At 45.0% G+C, this 21,030-nt stretch overlaps 1 protein-coding gene across 1 annotated transcript in view; it reads right to left on the reverse strand.

The window, feature by feature from the left end:
- Positions 1 to 383: 383 nt before the first annotated feature.
- SOX5 (SRY-box transcription factor 5) overlaps positions 384 to 21,030 on the reverse strand; it is a gene marked incomplete at both ends in the record, with an annotated part of 374,117 nt that continues 353,470 nt past the window's right edge. The window contains 4 exon segments of the mRNA XM_080706224.1: positions 384 to 687; positions 2,263 to 2,479; positions 8,186 to 8,355; positions 10,951 to 11,063. Of these exon segments, the coding sequence (XP_080562350.1) occupies positions 384 to 687; positions 2,263 to 2,479; positions 8,186 to 8,355; positions 10,951 to 11,063 (804 nt within the window).

Here is a 21,030-nt window from a genome sequence, read left to right on the forward strand (position 1 = left end):
ACGAAACAACAAAACACATTCACAAGCCACTTGTTGGCACTGTGTACCTGAGTGAGAATTTCTAGAACATTGTAGAACAAACAGCCATAAAGTTTATTAAAAAAAAAGAGTTGACGGGTAAGACTTCAGTGCTTGTGTGTAGCAGCTGAATTACTGGCATATTTTACCCATAGCTTATTTCGATCTCTTGTTGATACTGTTGTTTGCTTGTATTTCCTTTCCAAGCCTTTTGAGGCTAAGGTCTATTAGTCAGCTGATGTCCAAACTATTTAAGACTAACAGTTAAAGTAACAGTCAGTGTTTGAGGAAGTTCGTGTGCTTGGCCACTGGGGGAGGAGCCAGCCGGGTCTGTGAGTGTGGTCACAGGGCCCCCGCGGCCCTTATCAGTTGGCTTGTCCTGCGATATGGTTTTCACTGTCACTCCCATAATCCACGTCGGGGTCCTCATCCTCCTCATCGTACTCCTCGAAGATCTCCCCGTTGATGTCCTCCGCCTGCAGCTCCTCCTTGACCAGCGGTTCCTCGCCTTTCACGCCGTAAGTGCTCTGGATGACGGGCAGCCCGGGCTCGGGGCTGCTGGACACGCTCGAGTGCTCGGAGGGCAGGTGGGGAGAAGGCATCCCGGCCATGGTGATGGCTCCCGGGTACACGACGCCGGCGCTGGCCAGGGGGATCTGGGCTTGCTGCCTGCCACAGAGGGAACCGGAGGACACCATGAATGGCCCCCACCGCAGCATCAGCACCGCCCGCCTCCGTCCCAAGCCCGACCCAGCCGGAGAGCGCGTTCCTGGGTACTAGACACGTGCGTGGACTGACCACTGGGTGCTTACAGTACTCAACTTCAGCACAGAGCCGAGGGACAGAATGATTACGCCTAAGAGCCCGGATCCTGAACTCCAGTGCCCACTGCCTTCACTCTAACATGCAGGAAAAGTGTCCCGTCTCTACGATTACGTGGAAGATTACTCAGTTTGAAGGGAAGAAACCCGAAAGTGTTGGAGTTCTCAATATGGCTTTGCTGCCTCGACACACCGGGGCTGAGTGACCTAGGACCCTCCACTGCCCGGGGAGGGAGGCAGGGCCGGGCTCGTAGGTGGCACCTGGGCTCCCTCACTAGGGGCCCACACTGGCCTCATGTCCCGTCTGCTCCTCCACTGTGCAGCAGCCTCACAGGAGGGGATTCCTAGCCCACCGCCTGCCGAGCCTCTTGCGGTTACTAATGGCGTGGCTGTTGGGTCCAGGCGTGTTGGGCACTGTGCCCGGCACAGTCGCGGGCCCCGCACAGAGCACAGGGACTCCTTCAAGGACACGCAGCTGAGGCCGGCACAGGACGCCAGTCACGCCCGGCCTCGGGAGTGGACGGCTGGTCAGAAGGAACCCTCCCGCTCCCAGGCCCACTGTGCCCAAATACCATGCTGTCGGGGAGACCACGAAGGCCACAGCAGGCCTCCGCGGCCAGCCCGCGTGGAGCGTTCAGGAGCAAGTGTGCATCTTTTGAGATGACTTCTACCTGTGTTGTCTCAACTAAGTCAGGACTTGTGGATTTCCTCACAGCGAAGCCTTAGCCAGGAAGAGAACCAGTGATACTAGGTGTCTGGGCTGTTGTTTTGTTTTTTCTGGAGATTGAGCTCTGGGGCGTTCTACTTCCAAGCTACACCCGCAATCCCCTTTTGGTACATTTTTATTTGTTTCCAATCAGGGTCTCAGTGATTTGCTGAGAGTTTCCTACACTGAGGCTGGCCTCAAACCTGTGATCTTCCTGTCTCAGCTTCCCAAGTTCTGGGAATACAGGTGTGTACCACCATGGCCAACACTTCTAAGTATTTATTTATTTATGGAACTGGAAATGGAACCCAGGGACATTCTGCCTCTGAGCTACATCCCTGGCCCTATTTTTTTATTCTTTATTTTGAAACAATATCTCACTAAGTTTCAGAGGGCCTCACTAAGTAGCTGAGTCTGGCCTCCCACCGTGATCCTCCTGTCTCAGCCTCCCAAGTACTGAGATTACAAGCGTGCACCACCACACCCAGATCACTTCTCAGTTTTTAATGGCAGACTTCAAAATGATAAGGATTTCCAGGGGGATGCTATCCAGGCTGTGTGAGAGCTGGGAGCTTGCAATGGAGCCTCGGGGAGGACCAGAGAGGAGACAGCTAAGTCTCCTCAAGCCTGCTGAGCTCAGGGTCTTTTGCCAAATGCTGCTCAGTGACTAAGTGAGACCCCCTCCCTGCGGGGGCCCGGAACCTGCTGGAGGCGCACCCCACGTTGAAGTACTGGCGCATCTCCTGCCGCCGGTTCCGCATGATGGCCTTGTACTCGCCGATGCGCAGCTTCTTGCCGTCCACCAGGCAGGTGCGCTTGGGCCGGGGCTTGTACTTGTAGTCGGGGTACTTCTCCAGGTGCTGCTTGCTGAGCCGGGCTTGCTCCTCGTAGTAGGGCTGCTTCTCCAGGTTTGTCATCGCCTTCCAGCGGGAGCCTGGAAACAAAGCGAAGTCAGCAGTGCGCGGCGCGGGTTCCCAGCGTCCTCCGAGGTGACTGAGAACACGACCTACAAGTGGCAGCCCGTGTTAGGTCCACGGCTCCGGTCAGAGGGCCAGATCTCAGAATGAGGCTGTGGCCGGGCCGCTGCTCTGAGGACCTGCGGCCAGGGATCTGAACACTGGCAGTATAGTATTTTCCCAGCTTAGGTAGAGAGTTTAACCAAACTGGTTTACTATGTGGTGAAAAGATCATAGCTAATTCTGTGGACGTATCGTTCATTTCTACATCATGGTCTACATGATGTAATTTGACCGTCAGCTTAAAAATTGTACAACTCGTTGAACCTGTGACTGCCGGCTTGTTTAATACTTTCTGGTGGTATGACTACACAAGTTTCTATGCAGCCGGGCGTGGTGGGCACGCGTGTAACCCCAGCATTCGGGAGGCTGACGCAGGAGGACTGGGGTTCGCGGCCAGCGTGAGCTACTTAGTGAGAGTCCCTTTGCAACTCAGTTAGACCCTGTTTTAAAATAAAGAATAAAAATGGAGCTCGGAGTGTAGCTTGGAGGTAGAATGCCCCTGGGCTCCATCCCCAGTACTGCAAAAAAAAAAAAAAAAAAAGTTCCTATGACATATCACATATTCCTATTCTCCCCAAAATGTTTCAGTATGCCTACAGGGATGATTATATTTAAAATTTAATTTCAATTAAGATTATAATATTAATGCACATGGATGGGGTAACTACTCAGGCTAGATACTGTGCTAAGCACTCTACTTTTATGGCCTTGTTTCTACCATCTATCATAATCCTATGAGACAGATAGTCACAGAGAAAACTAGGAGGTGAAGCAATTTCCCCAAGATCACGCAACAACCAAAGGCAGCACTGTGACTCACACCAGGAGCGCCTCAGGTCCCACAGACTTACTAAGCGTCTGGTACCTGAACCACCGAAAAATATGACCTAGCACAGACCAGAAATGCAGTAAGGGTGACTGGCTAAGGCCTTTATCTTAGCAAGCCACTTTCAACAATATGCAAGGGTGTCTCTTTCCCCATAACACAATATACATTCATAATGATAACCCCAATTGTTTCCCCCTTCCTTTTACTATTAATTTTGATGTGGACCAACTAGGAGAGGGAAAGACAGATTTGAAACTTAATTGAAAATGCTTTCTGCTCATTCTCATATGAGATATGCTTGAGAGCCTTGATTCTGTATGTCTGTGTGCAGCAGCAATAGTGTCCAAAAGACATACTTAGAGGCCTCATTGCAAATTCAGAGAGTTTATTTATCTGCAAATAAATCAGCTCAAACTGACCCAGCTGTACAAGAGAAGACCCCAAACCAGAAGTTGGAGAGTGCTCCAACTGTGGCTTGAATGTGCATTTTTCCTTCTGAAACTAGTGATGGAATTTAGTCGCCACTGTGGGGCAAGAGAAGAGTAGAAAGTTAATCTGAGCAGGGGGTTAGAGGTGGGGCCTTTGAGGGCAGGTCAAGATAAATCATCAGGGTAGAGCCCCTCGTATTGACCACCAGGAGCTTTAGAGAGAGAGAGAGAAACCAGAGAAGACAACCGCACGGAGCTGCGGGACTCTGCCCTGCGCTGCTTCAGCACCCTGCCATGAGGCCATCCCCAGCCTGGGGACCGGGGCCAGAGCTAGGAGCCAAGGTAAGCCTATTTTCTTTATAAAGTTGCTCAGCCTCACACATTACACGAAAGAAAGGAGAAATGGCCTAATACACCTATCAAACGTGGTGCCTGTCTTCAGAAATCAGCAGGACGCCAGAAGCTGGAGAATGGGTTCACTCTTCACCACACCCCGTGCCCCGCGTGCACACAGCTTGCCTTGCCGTTGGAGTTATTTCTTCCCTATAGATGTGGAGGATCCTTCAGTATTGACTATTATATTTATTAAAGCATGCGGAGAAAGGGGCACCCTCGCTCTGCTGAGAATCACTTCTTGTTGGGACTGCTGTTGCACAGGTGGGTGTATCAGGTAGGTATTACAAAATGTATAAATACAGGTTTCCCCCAACCTAGATAGCTAATATGAGTGTCTTCTATTGACAACAGCAACTTAGATTACAGCTCAAATAATAGAGTTTCTTCTGCTATTCCTTTCTCAAATTTCTGTTTAAATAACATTGTCCAACCCTGAGGTGAGCTGGTCAGGTCTTATCATTTGCAGTCCGATCTCCAACTCCCTCGCTGCCAACATGACTCTCTAGAGTACTTGTGCATCGCTGCAGTTTTCTCAGGTAAGATTGTAATATCATTGGCCTAGATCGATCGAGTGTCTTGCCAGTATGCACAGCTTTAGGAAACTCAAGGAGTGAAAAAGCAAATGTAACTGAAGTAACTTGCTGGCAAATAGGAATATATTAAAAATGGATCAAAGGCAATTGACTCAATATAAACCTCACCATCTTTACCCCAAAATTGAACAGAGAAATTAGCATGGCCAATTAGAAGGGGAGTTGGCCGAGATCCCAAAGGAAAGGGAATATTCATGCCTGGAAGTAACCAGCCTTGGGCCGTGAGGACAGCTTTTGTACCTGCTATTACACGCACACTACCTTAGCCACCCAGCATGTGCTGGTGACTGAGAGAGGGCTGTGTCTCCCTGGAGCTCATGTTCAGCAGGGAAAAATACATTAAGCATCTTGTCAAAAAAGTATTATATTAATTATAACTGGAAAAATATAGGATGCTAAGGGAACATCCTAGGAAAGTGAGCTCAGTACTTTGAAGGTCAAGAAGGTGTCACTGTAGAAATGGCGTCTACGGCATCAGAAGGAGAGGAGCCGCCCATGGAGGGAGGATAGAGCGGTAGGTCTTTCAGTGAGAGGAGGGACTAGAGGACTCCTCGCTGGATGGACAAAAATGGAGAGGAAGAGGCCTGTGTACAAGGGACGATGGCATGATAAAAGGCAAGAGTAGTCTCAGGAAAATTGGCTTCCAAATTTGGCATGAAATAGGATTCAAAATGGTTTACCTCTTGATAATATGTCTGGGAGTATCACCCTATCCTAAACCCTCTTTTAAAATATGACTGCATAATACTTCCACAATGTTTTTTAAATTAAGGATGAAGATGGCCTAGACCCTGAGAGGGACAAAGGGTCAACTACTCTCCCGATGATGCGTGGAGCGCTGACTTGCTTGGCAGCGTGTCCAGCTTTTGTTTGGTAATGATGACTTTGCCCTAGGATTACCAGCTGACAGTAGCTACTGAGAACAGCTCAAAGCCCTGAAACATGAACGGCACGAAGAGAATGGTGTAAAAACATCTGAGATATCTCCAGAAAGGATTAGAAAAGCCACTTGGCTTGGGTGTGGCCGCTGCCACTGGCCTGCACCTGAACAGTAAGCTCTTCACTGCTTTCCAGGGACTGGCCTTTGGCAATGAAAACAGGGACTCATGACAAAAGAGTAAATTTCAATGAAAGATACTGGGTTCTCAGAGTAAGAAGACAAGAGTGTCTTACAAACATTCTTTTTCCCCTAGATCTGGCAGTACACAGACATGGAGGTCTGGGCTGAGCAGGGCTGTCATCTCCGTGGGGTATGGAGTGAATTTGCACATTTCCCTCCAACCACTGTATATGTAATCAGAAAAAGATGTCCCCCGTTCCCTGATCTAGTGCCAAACAGTAAAAGGTGATTCCTTATGTTAACAATTTCAGCAGAATGGCTTATTAAAACCAGATTTTAGGGTATTATAAAATGCTTAGAAGCCCTTTAAAATGTCAACTAGGATCCCCAGAGACTACGTAAAATGTCAACCCAGCTCAAGCGCCTGTTTTAAGCAGAATGAATTAGCAGCATGCTGTCGGAGGCTGTTATCCAAAACAATCAGGAAAGAGGAAAACATCAAGCTTTCTTTGTATTTTCATATGAAATAGGCCATTTAGAATGATCTTGTGGATATCTGAAGATCACGTATTTTTTAAAGCTATGACTAGATATTGAGGCTCAAACCACTCTGATGTTTAATTTTTGAGCAAGTATAAATGTTTTAGTATTTAATTAATAAAATTTTAAGAGAAAAACTGAAATTAGACAGTACTCCCTTTCACATAGCCTAGGATGATACAATCATATAGTCATTCTAAATTCTCTCTTTCCAATAAGAAAGAAATTACAGAATTTGCTATATTCCCTAACGTGTCTTTCATGTTACTTAATATTTGGCTTGTGATTTTTTGTTTTAACATTTTTGGATTTTCTGATTTGGGAGTAATGGACCAAATAGATTATTTGCTTATATGGGGAATTGTATTCCTTCTAGAGTTTTTCCAAACAAAACAGGTATGTTGTTTTTTTGAAGACAGAAAGAAAGGTAGAATACAGTCATAAAGAGGAGAAACAGCAAAGACAGGGGGATCCAAAATATGTGCATTTCTTCTCAATCAATTCTGGGTTTGGTTTTACAAAGATGCATCTTTTAGAACATAGACGATTATCTTTTCTATGTATACTTAAAGCACCATGCGATCATATCTTTTGAGATAGTGTTGATCTCCTGATGCAGTCTGAGGTGGCCGGTGGCTTTGCATAATATGGACTTAGTGACGTCTGCGACTTCTGTTGAAGACTCGATCATCAATACACGCAAAAATCTCTTCTAACTACTTTCAGGTGGTCAGTTTTTCAGAAGAAAGAATCAAAAGGGTGCTATCTTTCTAAAGCGCATGCAATTAAAAGTGCATTTTGGGCTTTAATAAAAGCTTTTATAATTTAGGTGTGCTTTGTTGCTTATTGTGAAAGTCAAACTATGCTGATATTTGCATGTTTCTCTCCTATTTCTATGTTTAGGTCTCAGACATCAGAGAATGAACTCTCGGAACTGCCTCATTTGACTGACATCTGGCCATCATGCTACTGGGAGAGAGACAGGCTGGAGATGAAGACTGACCGTGCTGGTGAGGTCGAGAAATCGCCGGACAGAGGCAGAATCTTCCTTCTCCCTGAGACCTAGATTGGTCTACAACAGGTGTCTATAATATAAACACTGTCTCCCCACCCGTCTTTTCTGTGTGCCTCAGTGTCTATGTTTGGAGGGAAATACATGCTTTGTTTTCAGGTTGGCTGAAAGCTTGAGTGACAAAAAAACCCAATCTTTTAATAATGATGAAGATTAGCACCAGTTAGTGAGCATTACTAAAAATACTTTAGTACCTGAGGTTACTGAAAGTAGAAATAGAGTGCACAGCCTAGACATGGCTAATTTCTGAGGATCTCAGCTGATTTTTAGTTATAGTACCAGAGCAAACATCATTCTACGCTCCTCGACAACATGATGAACTGTCAACAAATTCAAAGTCAGCCTACTCACCCTGAGTTAGAGTAACAATGAATGAAGGAAACCCTAAGATGAACACTAAATTGGAGGACACAGATGCTTAGTATCAATATCTAGTGGCTTGTGTGAAACCTGCTGTTGTCAGGGTAAAATAGTTCTACATTTTTAAAGAAGAGAAAATATAATAATTATTATGAAGACACACGGACATTGGATGTCCATGAACATGGGATGTTTCTTTACTGTCAGAAGCCTCAACATGGGCTTAATTTTCAGAGAAGTATGAGATGCCTGGCTTCACAATTTAGTATCTTTCCACAGCTTCAGAAAGCAGAACAGAGCCTACATTCCCCACATAAGATGTAACTCATCAGGCTTTCCTTACCCAGTATCTTGCTGATGTTGGAGTTGTGCATGTCGGGAAAGGCTTGCAGGATTTTCCTCCGCTCATCTTTAGCCCACACCATGAAAGCATTCATAGGACGCTTTATGTGGGGCTCATTGCTACCACGGCCCCTGGATTCCCGATAAATTCTTGACTCTGAAACTCCAGCACTTCCTAAAAAAGGAAACATCACTTCATGTCAGGTTTAGCACTTCTGGCAACCGGCTCCTTCCCATCACTGTTTGTTTTTTTAGTCTATTAAAATATCTGAAAACAAAAAGTACTTCTGCTAACAGGACTTGTAGTCCTTCAGACAAATGCTTGTTTATGAAGTTTCTGTGATCAACCTGTGGCAGCAAATGTTGTGCTTGAACTTTCAATTCCTTTCTCCTGCTTCTCTCCTTCCTTTCAATGGATGACAGACTGACTCACCATTCAGCTTACAGAGCTCACGAGAATGGAATATCTGACTTTTTATGCAATTTGAAAAGAGAATAGTTAGGTTAGATCCATAGGTATGCCAGTACTGCAGAAATATAAAAAATGCAAAGGAGTCAACAAAAGTGTGAAGTACTAATCTATGTGGCGGGATGGATTATTTAAGGCTAGGATCTGTCTTTGCTACTCAGAAACTGTCAGAACATAAAGTATTCATGCCCTTTCCTCTCTCTGAGATTACATAAATAAAAACATACTAGATAGAATCTTGAGGTTAAAATACAATACTGATATCTCCCCTTAATGTGCTTGGCTCCTCTTTGAAATGACGCGCTAAGATATTCATGAGTGCACAGAGGGAGTGATGAGACACTACTCAGAAAGATCGTTGAAATTGTAGGAGAAAGAGAAGAAATCGTAATTACATTATTACGGTTTCTTAAGGAGTCTAGAGTCACATACCTCAGGCAAGAAAGACAAAGCAAAAGAGAAACAAGAAAAAAGAACCCAACAACAAAAAAAGCCCTGAACTTTCCCCTGACATCTAAAGTTACTGGAAGAGACGGATGGCTCCTCTTCAGTCAGCTGTACACACTGAGGCTAAAGCGCAGCCCAGGAGCGGCATGCGCGTCTGGAAGCTGTGCCCACTCCTCCCCACAAGTGGCTTCTCAGGTGGCCTCAGAGTCGTGGCTTCCAGGACACCAGAGTTTAGGCAAAGAAAATAGGGAGGACCAGAAGAAAGTGTGGGGCTCTGACACTAGGGCTTTTTTTTTTTACTGGTTCTCATTATGAAAAATGGAGAGAGGTTAAAATACTCTGAGGATGGTTACAATAGGTATTATCAAGCAAAACACTGCCTATCCATTCTTCCTTCATGTTCTTCTTTCTTTACTTAATTTGGTGAAATAGAAATAAACCTAAATTACCCATACTTGAAGACGTCTAGAGTAGCAAAAACTATACATACATATATATATATATATATATATATCATATCCATTGGTAGAGTTCCTGATTATTCCTCATTTGTAACACACTCTTTAGTTTAATGAAGACTGGAAAATATTTTGTATGCAGGCATGGCTGCCTTTAACAAAGGACAGTGACAAAACTTGAATGTTTTACTGCTGATTGTCATGGACATATTTTATCATGATAATACGACTTAAAGTGTATGAAATGTGTTATTACCAGTGATTGTCTTTTTATTGACAAAAATGAGCGCTAAAATATGGCAACATCTTCTCCAATGGGCTCGTAACTAGCGGACAATCATCTGCACATCTGGCTCTGCACCTTACAGCATCATGAACAATCAAATGAATGGTGTGCAACTCATCAAATCGAAACAAGCTCTGCGTTTGACTCAGACCAGGTTATCCTAGCCCAGTGAAGCAGAAGATAGAAGGCAATGTTTGGATATATTAGGCCAAAAATAGAAAACAGAGATGAAAACACAGATTTTTCATGGATATAGGACTGAATAAAAGTTCACTTTGATAGACGTATGAGGCCAAATGTAAGAGTTGGGTGGCCCTTAGCCGAGGCAAAACCTGCCAATCAAGGAGCGTTGCCCGGGGCGCAGAGCAAGGGCCATCTTGCTGGCGACCCTGTGTGTCCACAGCACACTCGTCAGTGTCTCCTCCTGAGGCAGCCCTTTCTACCTGCCGGAGCTTCCTCTGTAATCCTAGCCAAGTAGGATGAGAGGACCTGCAAGTCCTTCTTCCCCCCTCTTTGCTCTGCCATTGAAGAGTGTCAATTTAGTGAGCTGTCCCCAGGGAAGTGTGAGAGACAGACAAGGCAGAGCCTGAGGCCATCGGCCGGCATGACGTCTGTGGGGCTGCTGCGCCAGTGGGGCCAGGGCTATCCCAGTGCGTGCTGGCAAGAAAGAACAGGAGGTCAGGGGTCCAGAAATGTAAGCAACTCGCCCGCAATGTCCTGAGTCATGATTCTAGTCAGATTGACGGGTTCGTGTGGGGTACAAGACACAGGTACGTAGATGGAGAAGCTGGTGAGTGGGGTCACTTGCTCTAGAATCAGGCCACCTGGAGTCCAAGGCATGTCTCCGAACTTAGAGCCAGGTGCCCTCCAGGTAGGGTAAGGAGTTAGCAGGGGTGATCTCCAGAAAGTGCTTGGTGGAATGCCCAGGTCCTGGAGAACCACCAGCCCCTGTGGCCGCACACTGGGAAGGTCATCCGTCCTATAACTGTCTTGATGACTCTTTAGCAGTATTACTTGGCAATAAACACATAAACACACACACACACACACACACACACACACACACACATCTACATATTATAAGCATACAAATGAATGATTTTCACAAACCATCGGAATCTCCACTCATGTTGAAATCCATCATGGCATGGCTAAATTTTCCTTCTTCATTCTGTTTAACTGCCAGTTGCTGAGTCAGACTTTCCAGTGTTGTTTTTTCCTTAAAAAAAAAAAGAAGAAATTTTAAATGAGAAGTCAATCTAGAAATGGTGATTATTCAAAGACAGTTTTTCCTTGGGCCACCTATAATACAACAGCCTCTGGAAGGGATGGGATGTTGATTTATTCACCTTTGCGTGCTCAGCACATTAAACTGAGGTGGTTAAAGGAAATGCACAGCAGGAATTTTGAAGGAACTTTGATTCTTACAAACCCTACAATGTCTTGGCATTTGTGTTTCAGATTCCTCGAGGAGATCTGCTGGGATCATTGCAGACGACATTCCCAAATCACTAAATGCACACAGTTGCTTCACAGAAGCAACCCTGTCTCCCTTTCCAATGCCTGCTTTATTTTGAAAGAGACAGTGGAAGGCAGAAGTGGCTGGGGCCCAGAGGAAGTCTTCCAATAGTCAGGTGCCACCAGAATAGGATGGTAACCCACAGTAGTGTCCTCTGGTGCCATCTCCCCAAGTGCCGCCTGCATGTCTCATGCAAGGGTAATGAAGACATTTAAATATTCATTGCTAATTGCTTGTCAAGTCTCTGTACATCCAGTGTGTGTGCCTGCTCCTTGGACCACAATTTGATTTGGATTGCTAAGCCAAAATATTGAATTGGCAAATTATTTGAGATACTAATATACCAAAATTAGATCTACAAAGACATCAAGTAATTTAAAAGCATGCAGTGCATGATTTGCATGCGTGGAGAACATGGAACATGGCTTTAAAACTGAATTATGTTCAGGAAAACTATACTGCTTAATCTAAGCCACATAAGGTATTAGGTTGCTTCCAAATTAAGAAACTGGGTGACTTTAAGATCAGGAAAAGCGTACGATAAAAGGCTGACAACCTGCTCTTGAACTTTCCAGCCCTGCTCTGAGGATGATGTGGTTCAAAACAGTGTTATGGAAAGCATCTATCGGATCTCATAACATTTGCTCAAGTTTATTTATATGTGTTCACCACATTTTCTGAGGTGCACAGTCATGAATTGTACCAGTGAACTATATATACTGCAGAACTCTTACTGACACGATAAAATGCTCACCAAAAACAATCAAGTATTTAAAATAATTGTATTATGGGTGAAGAGCCCAACTAATATTCTCAGCAAGAATGATCAGGAGGTAGAAATTCTTCCCAGAGTGCACACAGCATCTCCACACGCTCTCCAGCAGTACACAGTCACACCAAGTAGGGTAGAGATTCTTCCCAGAGTGCACACAGCATCTCCACAGTCACACCAAGTAGGGTAGAGATTCTTCCCAGAGAGCACACAGCATCTCCACACACTCTCCAGCAGTACACAGCATCTCCACACACTCTCCAGCAGTCACACCAAGTAGATGAAAGATTCTCCAAAGTCAGGGGCCTTGGAACTCCCTCCTGCACTGTATTCACCAGATTCTGCACATACTCTAATAGAAAATACTCTTTAATTGGTAATCAGTGTACAGCACACTGGGACACAAAACAGGAAACAGTTTATATGACCTTGAGCTCTAGAGAATGATGACGTATGAAGCTGAAAACAAGTTACTCATGTAAACATGCAGACTCCCACTCAATGCGAGTCTGGTGCGAAGTGCTACGCTCAGCCGCTGTGTACACTGGGATGCTGCGGACAGAACCCGCCATATATACTTAGTGGAGCCCAGCAGCCCCGGGAACACCAGCTTAACAGACTCTCTTTATCCCAAGTGTAGACGTTAAAACAAAAGGCAGTCATATTAAAGCACACACCGCTGTGCACGCACACATGCACACACATGACCTGACAGCTGGCTCGCTGACCACTGTATGTACCAGTGTACCTTCTCTGGTGGGTGTCCTGGGCAGGGATCAATGCTGAGCTTTGAGTTAATGATGTGTAGGGAGCTAATGCTACATATTTTCTAGAGATTGCTCCATTCTGAAGCAAAAACTTTCAGGAAGACATAGCAAAATCAAGGCAACTGAGTAGAGAAGGAAGGAAATGTTGGGTTTCTCGGCTTTACGGATCTTGTACAGTTTATCAAAAGGCTAAAATGGGCCAACGAAGAGCAGGTGTGTTGTGACCAGTTTTTATAACAAGCAACCTCTCCCTACCTCAAAAGCACATCGTGCATAAAGGATACCCCAAAGTGGAGCTTATGATATTTCCCAGGACTATGTTGGGAAGTAGTGAAATTGACATGACGGCCTGCACATCTATGACCTTTGTATGGCCATCCTCAGACGTGTGAATTGGAAAGGAGGAGGGCACTGGAGGGCCTAGAGACTTTGCTGTGCCTGGAACCCAAGCCAAACGGGAAACTGCAGCATTTTATTTTACTTTATTATATTTTATTATTATTATTATTATTATTATTATTATTATTTTTTTTTTTTTTTGGTGGTACTGGGGTTCCTGGAAGCCCTTCTACCTCCGGGATATACTCCCAGAGGCTATACTCCCAGACCTATTTTTTTACTTTTTATGTGGAAACAGGGTCTCTTAAGCCAGCAAGGCTGGCTCCGAACCAGCGCGATCCTCCTGTCTCTGCCTCCCAAGCACGGGGATTTCAAGCGTGCACCACCACACCCGGCTGAAACTGCGACATTTTAGAAGGCTAGTGAACAAAAGCATCCAGAAGACCTCAACGAATTGATGTGAGGAAAAGAGATAATAATAACCCATGTGGAAAGTAATGTTCATATAATTCTACCTAATTATATGGTTCAAGTTCCTGTGTAGAGGTAGATATGACTTTACAAATGGACAGAGCCTGGATAATATACTGAACCATCAATAGCATGATTTGGAGTTAACACTAGTTCTCAATAGTTAAATTAGTTCAGTTCAACCTTTTGAGGAGTATTAGGAGGGGAACCAGTCAAGTGCTGTACGGTACACACACTGGTACACTGGAATAGCCCACCCACCCTCTCGCTTTAGACCTGTTTATCTTCAGCCATCTCTTCCCCAGAGAGTCTGCCTCCGCACCATCACCTCTGAAGCCACTGGAATTCTGGGGTTTTTATTTAAATAGTTCCTTTTCCAAAGGGCTTCTTTGGTTTTTTTCCAAATATCACTGGAAATGGGAATGGAAATATTGTGATTCTCAAAGTTCCTTTAAGGAAATCCAAAGTAGAGGCCCCTAACACTAAGTGAGGACCGGGGACATCAGGAGGGGAATGCACAGAAAGAGGTTGTTGAAAATGGGACACAGCAGAGACGCGGAGCTTGGAAAACAAGAGTTGGTGGTTATGGTGACAAGTTTACAAACCCTGTAACCTTGGCTCCAACTGGCTCTGATAAAAACCACATTAGTCAATAATTTATACAGAAAGGACACCGACCGATGGTGTAAGATCAGCGACCTCAGGTACAAACCCAATGCAATGCTTATACTTTACTGCTACTCTCATATTGAAGGCTGTTCTGAAATGGACAAAATTTATTGGTCTTCTCTTACCCAACTTCTTCCCACTAGAAAGCAAAAATCAAAGAGAAATAAACATGTTTACAGAGAGATTGCCAAAAACTGGAACTGCTCTGAGTAATCTCAAAATAGAGGGCACATTACAATGGGGCAGTCAAATAAGATTCCAAAGAATTTGCAAACAAGGCCCAAACACAATGAGCCATACGCTTCCTCTCCCGAGGGGAGATTAGCCACCAGAAAGCAGGCAAACTTCCTGTGGGAAGAGGCATCCTATCTGGCTAGCCAGATCTTGCCACCGCTGCAGGCCTGCGAAGATCAAGGAGGCTAAGCCCATCGTGGACTTGAAACGCCTTTGGACATCAGCTTCAACAAAATGCAAGGGAATCACATCTCATAGCATTTCTTGAATGGTAAACCATGGAGTTTAATGAATAATTCTCAACTTCAACATCCAAAGATTTATTATTAATGTATGACAGAGTAATATGAATTACATTATCACTAGATTTGTGGCTTGTCCGATCACAAACAGCACGAGTCTTGTTTGCATACCGTGCTATCCTGGGATCAGCAGGGAGGGCCAGGAACTATCCACAGAGATGTAGGCAACTGGCGGACTGTAAATGGTCAGTGTAAACCCATGATTTATAAGGCAAAAACTACTTTAAGTGTCAAAAAGGTAGAAAAGATGAATGCATTTATGGGTTTTGGCATTGGGAAGAGCACATTTTAACAGACTCTGCTATATATTTACCATTTTACTTTAGACAAATCCACTAACTCCTCTGATCCCCAGAATCCTATTTTGTAAAATAAGGTTTAATTATGTGTTCAAATCTCATAAGTTTGCAAACATTTAAGAAAGATATGCATTTAATATTAGGAGAAAACTCCATGGGAAAATTGAAAATATCAAGATTTTTGCTAACATATAAGAAGGGTAGGACCAGTACAGTTCTAATATTAAGCCCTCTGTTACAGTTAGGATCATCTAGTCTCTATGGCCAAGTGTAGGAGACAAGTATGAATTAAAAACAAGAATTTAAGTAACAACTCTGAGAATTTGTGAGAGGTTTTTGGTCTCATCTATCATCTACTGTGGCTGTTTACTCCTTTTAAGAAGTTTTTTTTTTTTATTTTTCATACTCAGTCATGATAAGATACAGTTCCATAACGGAAGCCTGATACATATGTAAGATGAAAATTTTCCCTGCTCCGTTATTTCAACTTATACAAAAATCAACTGAAAATCTGCTGTGTCTTTAGAAGCTCAAATGAACATTCTATGTTGATATTTCATGGAGCAGTCCAAATAAAAGAATGTACAAACTGTACCTTAGAGGAGGGAGGTATTTCCCTAGTTACCTAATTCTAAGTTAAACATGCATATGTAGATGGTTCCTCCATGGCTCTCTAAAACTGGGGCTTGTGTAAGTGGGGAGATTTGCTCTCCACCAGACACACACAGAGATGGGCCATGGGTCAGCTCACGTAATGGACATCCCTGAAATAAAGCTCACCAAGCTATAAAGCTCATAAAAAGCACGTGCCTGGAATAAGTGTGGCAGAGTAGGATGTGACTGTCAAATGTTGCCTTGAGAACAGTTAAACCCTCCTGACCACACTTTTTATGGTCTCCTACCATACTAATGACGCAGAGAAAGGAAAAACAAGAACGGGTTTAACACTCCAAATTATGTTGACATAATTGACCAAGGAACATGCAAGCTTCTTTCACGTCCAAAGGACTGACCAGCTAGAGACTATTTCCATCAGCTTAAGGAAAATGTAAAGACACAGGCCGGTGTCCCGCCCCTCAACCTCTCGTTCCATTTTTGCTTACCAATATCTCTATTTTACAGGAAGTAACCATCCACCTACACAATCTATCAACACGGATGACAGAAAAGGCTTTCTGGGAATTTACATATATAGCTTATATACAGATATATAAACATACATACATATACTAACACAGAAATGCGTACTAGCTTTCACCATCAAAAATACAAGTTAAGGCCGGTCGTAGTGGCGCACGCTTGCAATCCTCTCGCTTTGAGAGGCGGAGACAGGAGGATCGCGCAGGTTCAAAGCCAGCCATGCTGGCTTAAGAGACCCTGTTTCCAAATAAAAAAATATAAAATAGGTCTGGGAGTGTAGCCCGGAGGTAGAAGGGTTTCCAGGAACCCCAGTGCCACCAAAAAAAAAAAAAAAAATACAAGTTATGGAACTTTCATAAATTTTACCCTGGTGAGTTATGAGTTTATCTATTAAAATGTCCCAGCACTTGGGTGCTCTGGGAGCTGATATCCTTGAGAAATATTTTCCACTTATTTTCTCTATCAGAGAATCACAGGGCACTAGGCGCTGAGGGGCTGGAGGTCGGTACATGTCCTCTGGCCCAGAAATCTACAAATTCACTCTGCATGATTCTGGGTTTTCCTCTTCTAAGTTCAGAGGTTCCCCCATGAATTAAACCCATAATATTGTTCCGCAGTATAATCCCTTCTATAAAACGTGGTAGCCAGCTCCACGAGAAGTTTCTTGAAGTGTAATTGGAGCAAAACTAATTATGTGTATAGTTCCACCAGATAATCTGATTGAAGTGAAATGTATCAGCATTAGGTTTTCTTGAAACGTACTGCGAAAACGATCATAAAGGAGGGTAAATATTCAAAGTTGATGCCACGTAACTACTTCTGATTTTCATGAAAAGTTTCAGCAGTAGAGACCTGCGTATGTAATGTGTGTTTCAGAAAAGGTAAAAGTAACTGCAATCAAGATGAATTAAGAGTGTTTGCTTGAGGGTGTGGTAACTAGAAGCTAGACTGGATTCACACACAAAAAAGGTAGTATAATGACCTATTATAATGACCTTGTTTTCTTTTCTATAGGACTGGGAACGCAGAGCAACCAAGTTCAAAGACAGTAACTGATGGGATTGAGCTCAGGTTCAGATTATTTGATCAATATCCTGTTTTCAGGGCCCTGAGAACAAGTTCTGGAATGAGAAGTGGAGATCAGCCACAGCTGGCTTCCACAGCTCAAGATCCCCCGGGTGGAGGGGACACCACACCGCCACTTATGAGTAGAAACAAATCTGACTGTATTTGGTCAAGAGACAGAACAGTGATCAGAGGCGTCACTTATGTGGTGGAAGACAAGGAGTGCCAGACGGAGAGGTGTGTTGCGGAGGGCCTCCCGTCCACGTGCTGCCTCGGGATGGAAGAAGTCTCACCCCAGAGCTTTCCAAATAGGACCGCAGGGCTGCCCGCCTGGCACATTATGGACACTCAAGGGGCAGTTCAGGGCTGGATGACTGGCTGAGTTCAGACACTCCTCATTTTCCTTCAAGCCTACAACTCCACGATTATATGTCCCTACTTGACTGACCTCCATATAACAGACTTAAGATACTTGCCCAAATGTATAAATCTGCATATTTTCTCTACAAATGACAATTCTTTCCAAAGCTGTTAATTAATATGTTTCAATACTTAGAGCCACTTCATTGATAATTGAGGATTCCATGCTCATTTTCTTAAATTCAAGGAAGAGATTGCAAATTATGAAAAATGAAACAAGTTATGATTATTCAGATATATTTTGTCAAGAGGCAGTCCAGTAATCAAACTGACAGATTCAGGTAATTTGTAAATGTCTCAGTTCTGTGCCCAAATTCAACATTACTTAGTCCTTGGAATGGGAACCTAGTGCGATGCGGAGACGGATGTTATTATGGCCTGGGTTTGTCATGTGCAGAAGAGCCCCTCAAAGGAGTGTGCGGGACACAGAGGGTTCACAAAGAAGGCCACAGGAGCACGGCGCGGGCAAGATGCCGCCGGGCCCTTGTGTCTAGGCTAGAGCGGTGCTTATGGAGCGCGTGGAAGAGGAGGCAGAAGAGAAGAGCGGAGGCCTGCCTGGGATTGCAAAAGTCTGTGTGTGTGCGTGGTCAGGATTCAGCCAGGGTCTGGAAGAGCCTTTGGTGTTCTTTCACACCACGGCAGACAGACATCCTCTGCACACTGAGCCAGAACAGAAGAGCTAATGTGAGACCCATGGGAGTCCAACAGGGAGAAATAACAGAATTCCTACCCGACCCGGTACGGCCCGTGGACAGGGGCTGTGTCCACACGGACTGAGAGCGGCGATCCTGTCTGACCATCACTGTTTCGTAAACAAGGGCTAACTCAGCTACTGAGCCGCACAGACAGGAGGCTCTTATTTTCCCCTTTTCCTTGGCGGGGAATGAAGCTCTAAAGCTGCCAGGACTCTTACAAACCAGCCTCCGTGGGCAGTACTTATTTCAGTTACAGAAACCCAACCGGCCCATTCGAAAGAGTCGTTGCTTGGTGAGAACATTGGTTCTGACAAAGAGAAACTGGCGTGCTAGGTGTCAGTTCACTTTTCAGTTATCTGTGGTAGCTTTGGAAGAAGTGGGAAGGAAAGATGGACCATGATAAATATTTATAATAGCATTGTGATGAAGAGCTAAAACTCCATCCTGGTATCTTAACACAGGTAAGATCAGGTGTGTTCTTCTCCTCCCAGCTCTTCCCCGGCAAAAGCCTGGCGAGGGGTGGGGAAAGACAGAGGCGGGAAGAGCCGGGGGATGCAGAGGATGAGCAGACTGCTCACGGGAGACGACCCCGACGAGGTCCTGGGTGGCAGGAGCGCGTGCCCCACGCAGGGCAGGAGCTGGTCCACTGCATGGGGACTTCTTCTCGAGTTCTCCATGGCCCACTAGGACGGAGCCTGGACGGGGAGCTGGTACCCAGGTCTCACAGCTGAGGTGCCCTGGGATTCTCTCATCGTCTCCAACTTCACGCTGTCCCATGAGTTCTCTCCTTCCATCGCCACACCGGAGGGAAAGAGGCCACGGATCACGGCAGGTTTTAACGCGCAGAGTTGAGTACCCCCCATAGCCTTTGCTGCCCCGTGACTCGCACGCACAAGCAAGTCTGTCTCCTTTGTAAAAGAGGAGGGAAGGTGTGATTGAAAAGATCCAAGGGGGCCCTTTGAAATAAATGTCAAATTCAGAATATTCCCTGATAAGTTTTCATTCATATTGGTAAAAAGTGATAACAGAATACAGTACCGCTACAAAATCCAGAGGGGTAACTGAGCTAACGCTTGTCTGTCTCAGTATCTTACTGGTCTCTGTCTTGAGGAAGCAATTTTATCTTGTAGGCTGGGAAGGGATCACTGGAGAAAGGGAGAGAAGGCCATTCTTGACAGGGCAGGCATTTAAAAACGCAGCTGATCTGACAACCAAAGCAAGTGTTTCTTGACTGTGGACAGTGTGGGAGAGTAGGGTGGGCACCCAGGTAGGCTGCAGCCCGCCCCTGCCCAGACGCACCCTTTGAATTTTACTGTGTTGCCTGTTCTCCTAATTTTTTATCTGTGCGCCATGGAAAAACACTTTAAAGACACCCAGACCACCTTTTCATAATGTTTTTAAACTTCCTCTTCTGGGGGCGATGCTACGTTTGGTTGGCACACCCTCGTACCCTTGGGCAAGCAGACAGCTTCCATCGTCCGAGAGGCTGCGGGCGTCTCCGAGCGCCCAGCTGGCATGCCCTATTGAGTCTCGTTCTATTGACCATCCTGAACTAACCCTGCTTCCAGAATGATGTAAAGAACACAAGCCTCTCTGTTTGAAAACATGCACAGCTTTTCTAGACTTGAAAATTAAACCATAAAAAGTTTACTGAAAAAAAAAAAAACCTTTAAAAAGCTCCTTACAAACTCACACCATAATTGCTCCCCACCAAGCGTGGGCACTCGCTAGCTGCGAGCGGTGGCACCGTGACAACTTTAGAGAAGCTGGAAGCGGCTATACTGAGAGAAAGGGAAGTCTCCCCCTGGCCATCTGTGAAAATAAGGCATGTGGCCATTAAATGCAGAGGCTGTAAATACACGCAAACTCCATGAAGCAAATGGCAGAAAGGACCAAACTTCAAGCTCAAACAAATCAAAATGTTTAATGCATAGCTACCACTGCTGGACGAAAACAGCTCTGATCTTTGCAGTCTGCAAACTCGGCATGGGTTTCAATTAAATCCCCCCAAAAAGGGCGGAAAGGAGAAGACAGAGGGAAAGGACGCGGAAGAAAACCGTCTGGGACAAAAGGCTTAGACGGCTGAGGCTCGATTTCGAGAAACAAATGGCCCCTTGAAGGCGCACCCGCCTGTCTCTGGGCTGACTCACAGAGTGACAGCGGGGCCACGGCATCGTCCCTTTTTGTCATGGGGTTTCAAGACTGGCTGCTCTGTGCTGATAATATTCACCAAGGTTTTCCCTTTCCCCTTCTGTCCCAGACCAAGTGTTCCCCAGCTACAACATGCAGAATCAAGAAGGTTTTATGAATGAAAACCAGAAGGGAAGGAAACCCAAGGATCAAAAGCCAGTTCGCACATCAAAAGCTGGGCGAGATGTTCTAATCATTGGTTGCCTGCAAAGGAGATCCCTGCCCATTCCATGTTCATGTTCAGAGAAGGCAAACGTCCAGCTTCAGAATATGTGAATCTTTAACTAAAGTCACCAAATAAATA

Source organism: Muscardinus avellanarius (assembly GCF_963383645.1).
Source record: "Muscardinus avellanarius genome assembly, chromosome: 11".
In the NCBI taxonomy this organism is placed as follows: Eukaryota; Metazoa; Chordata; class Mammalia; order Rodentia; family Gliridae; genus Muscardinus; species Muscardinus avellanarius.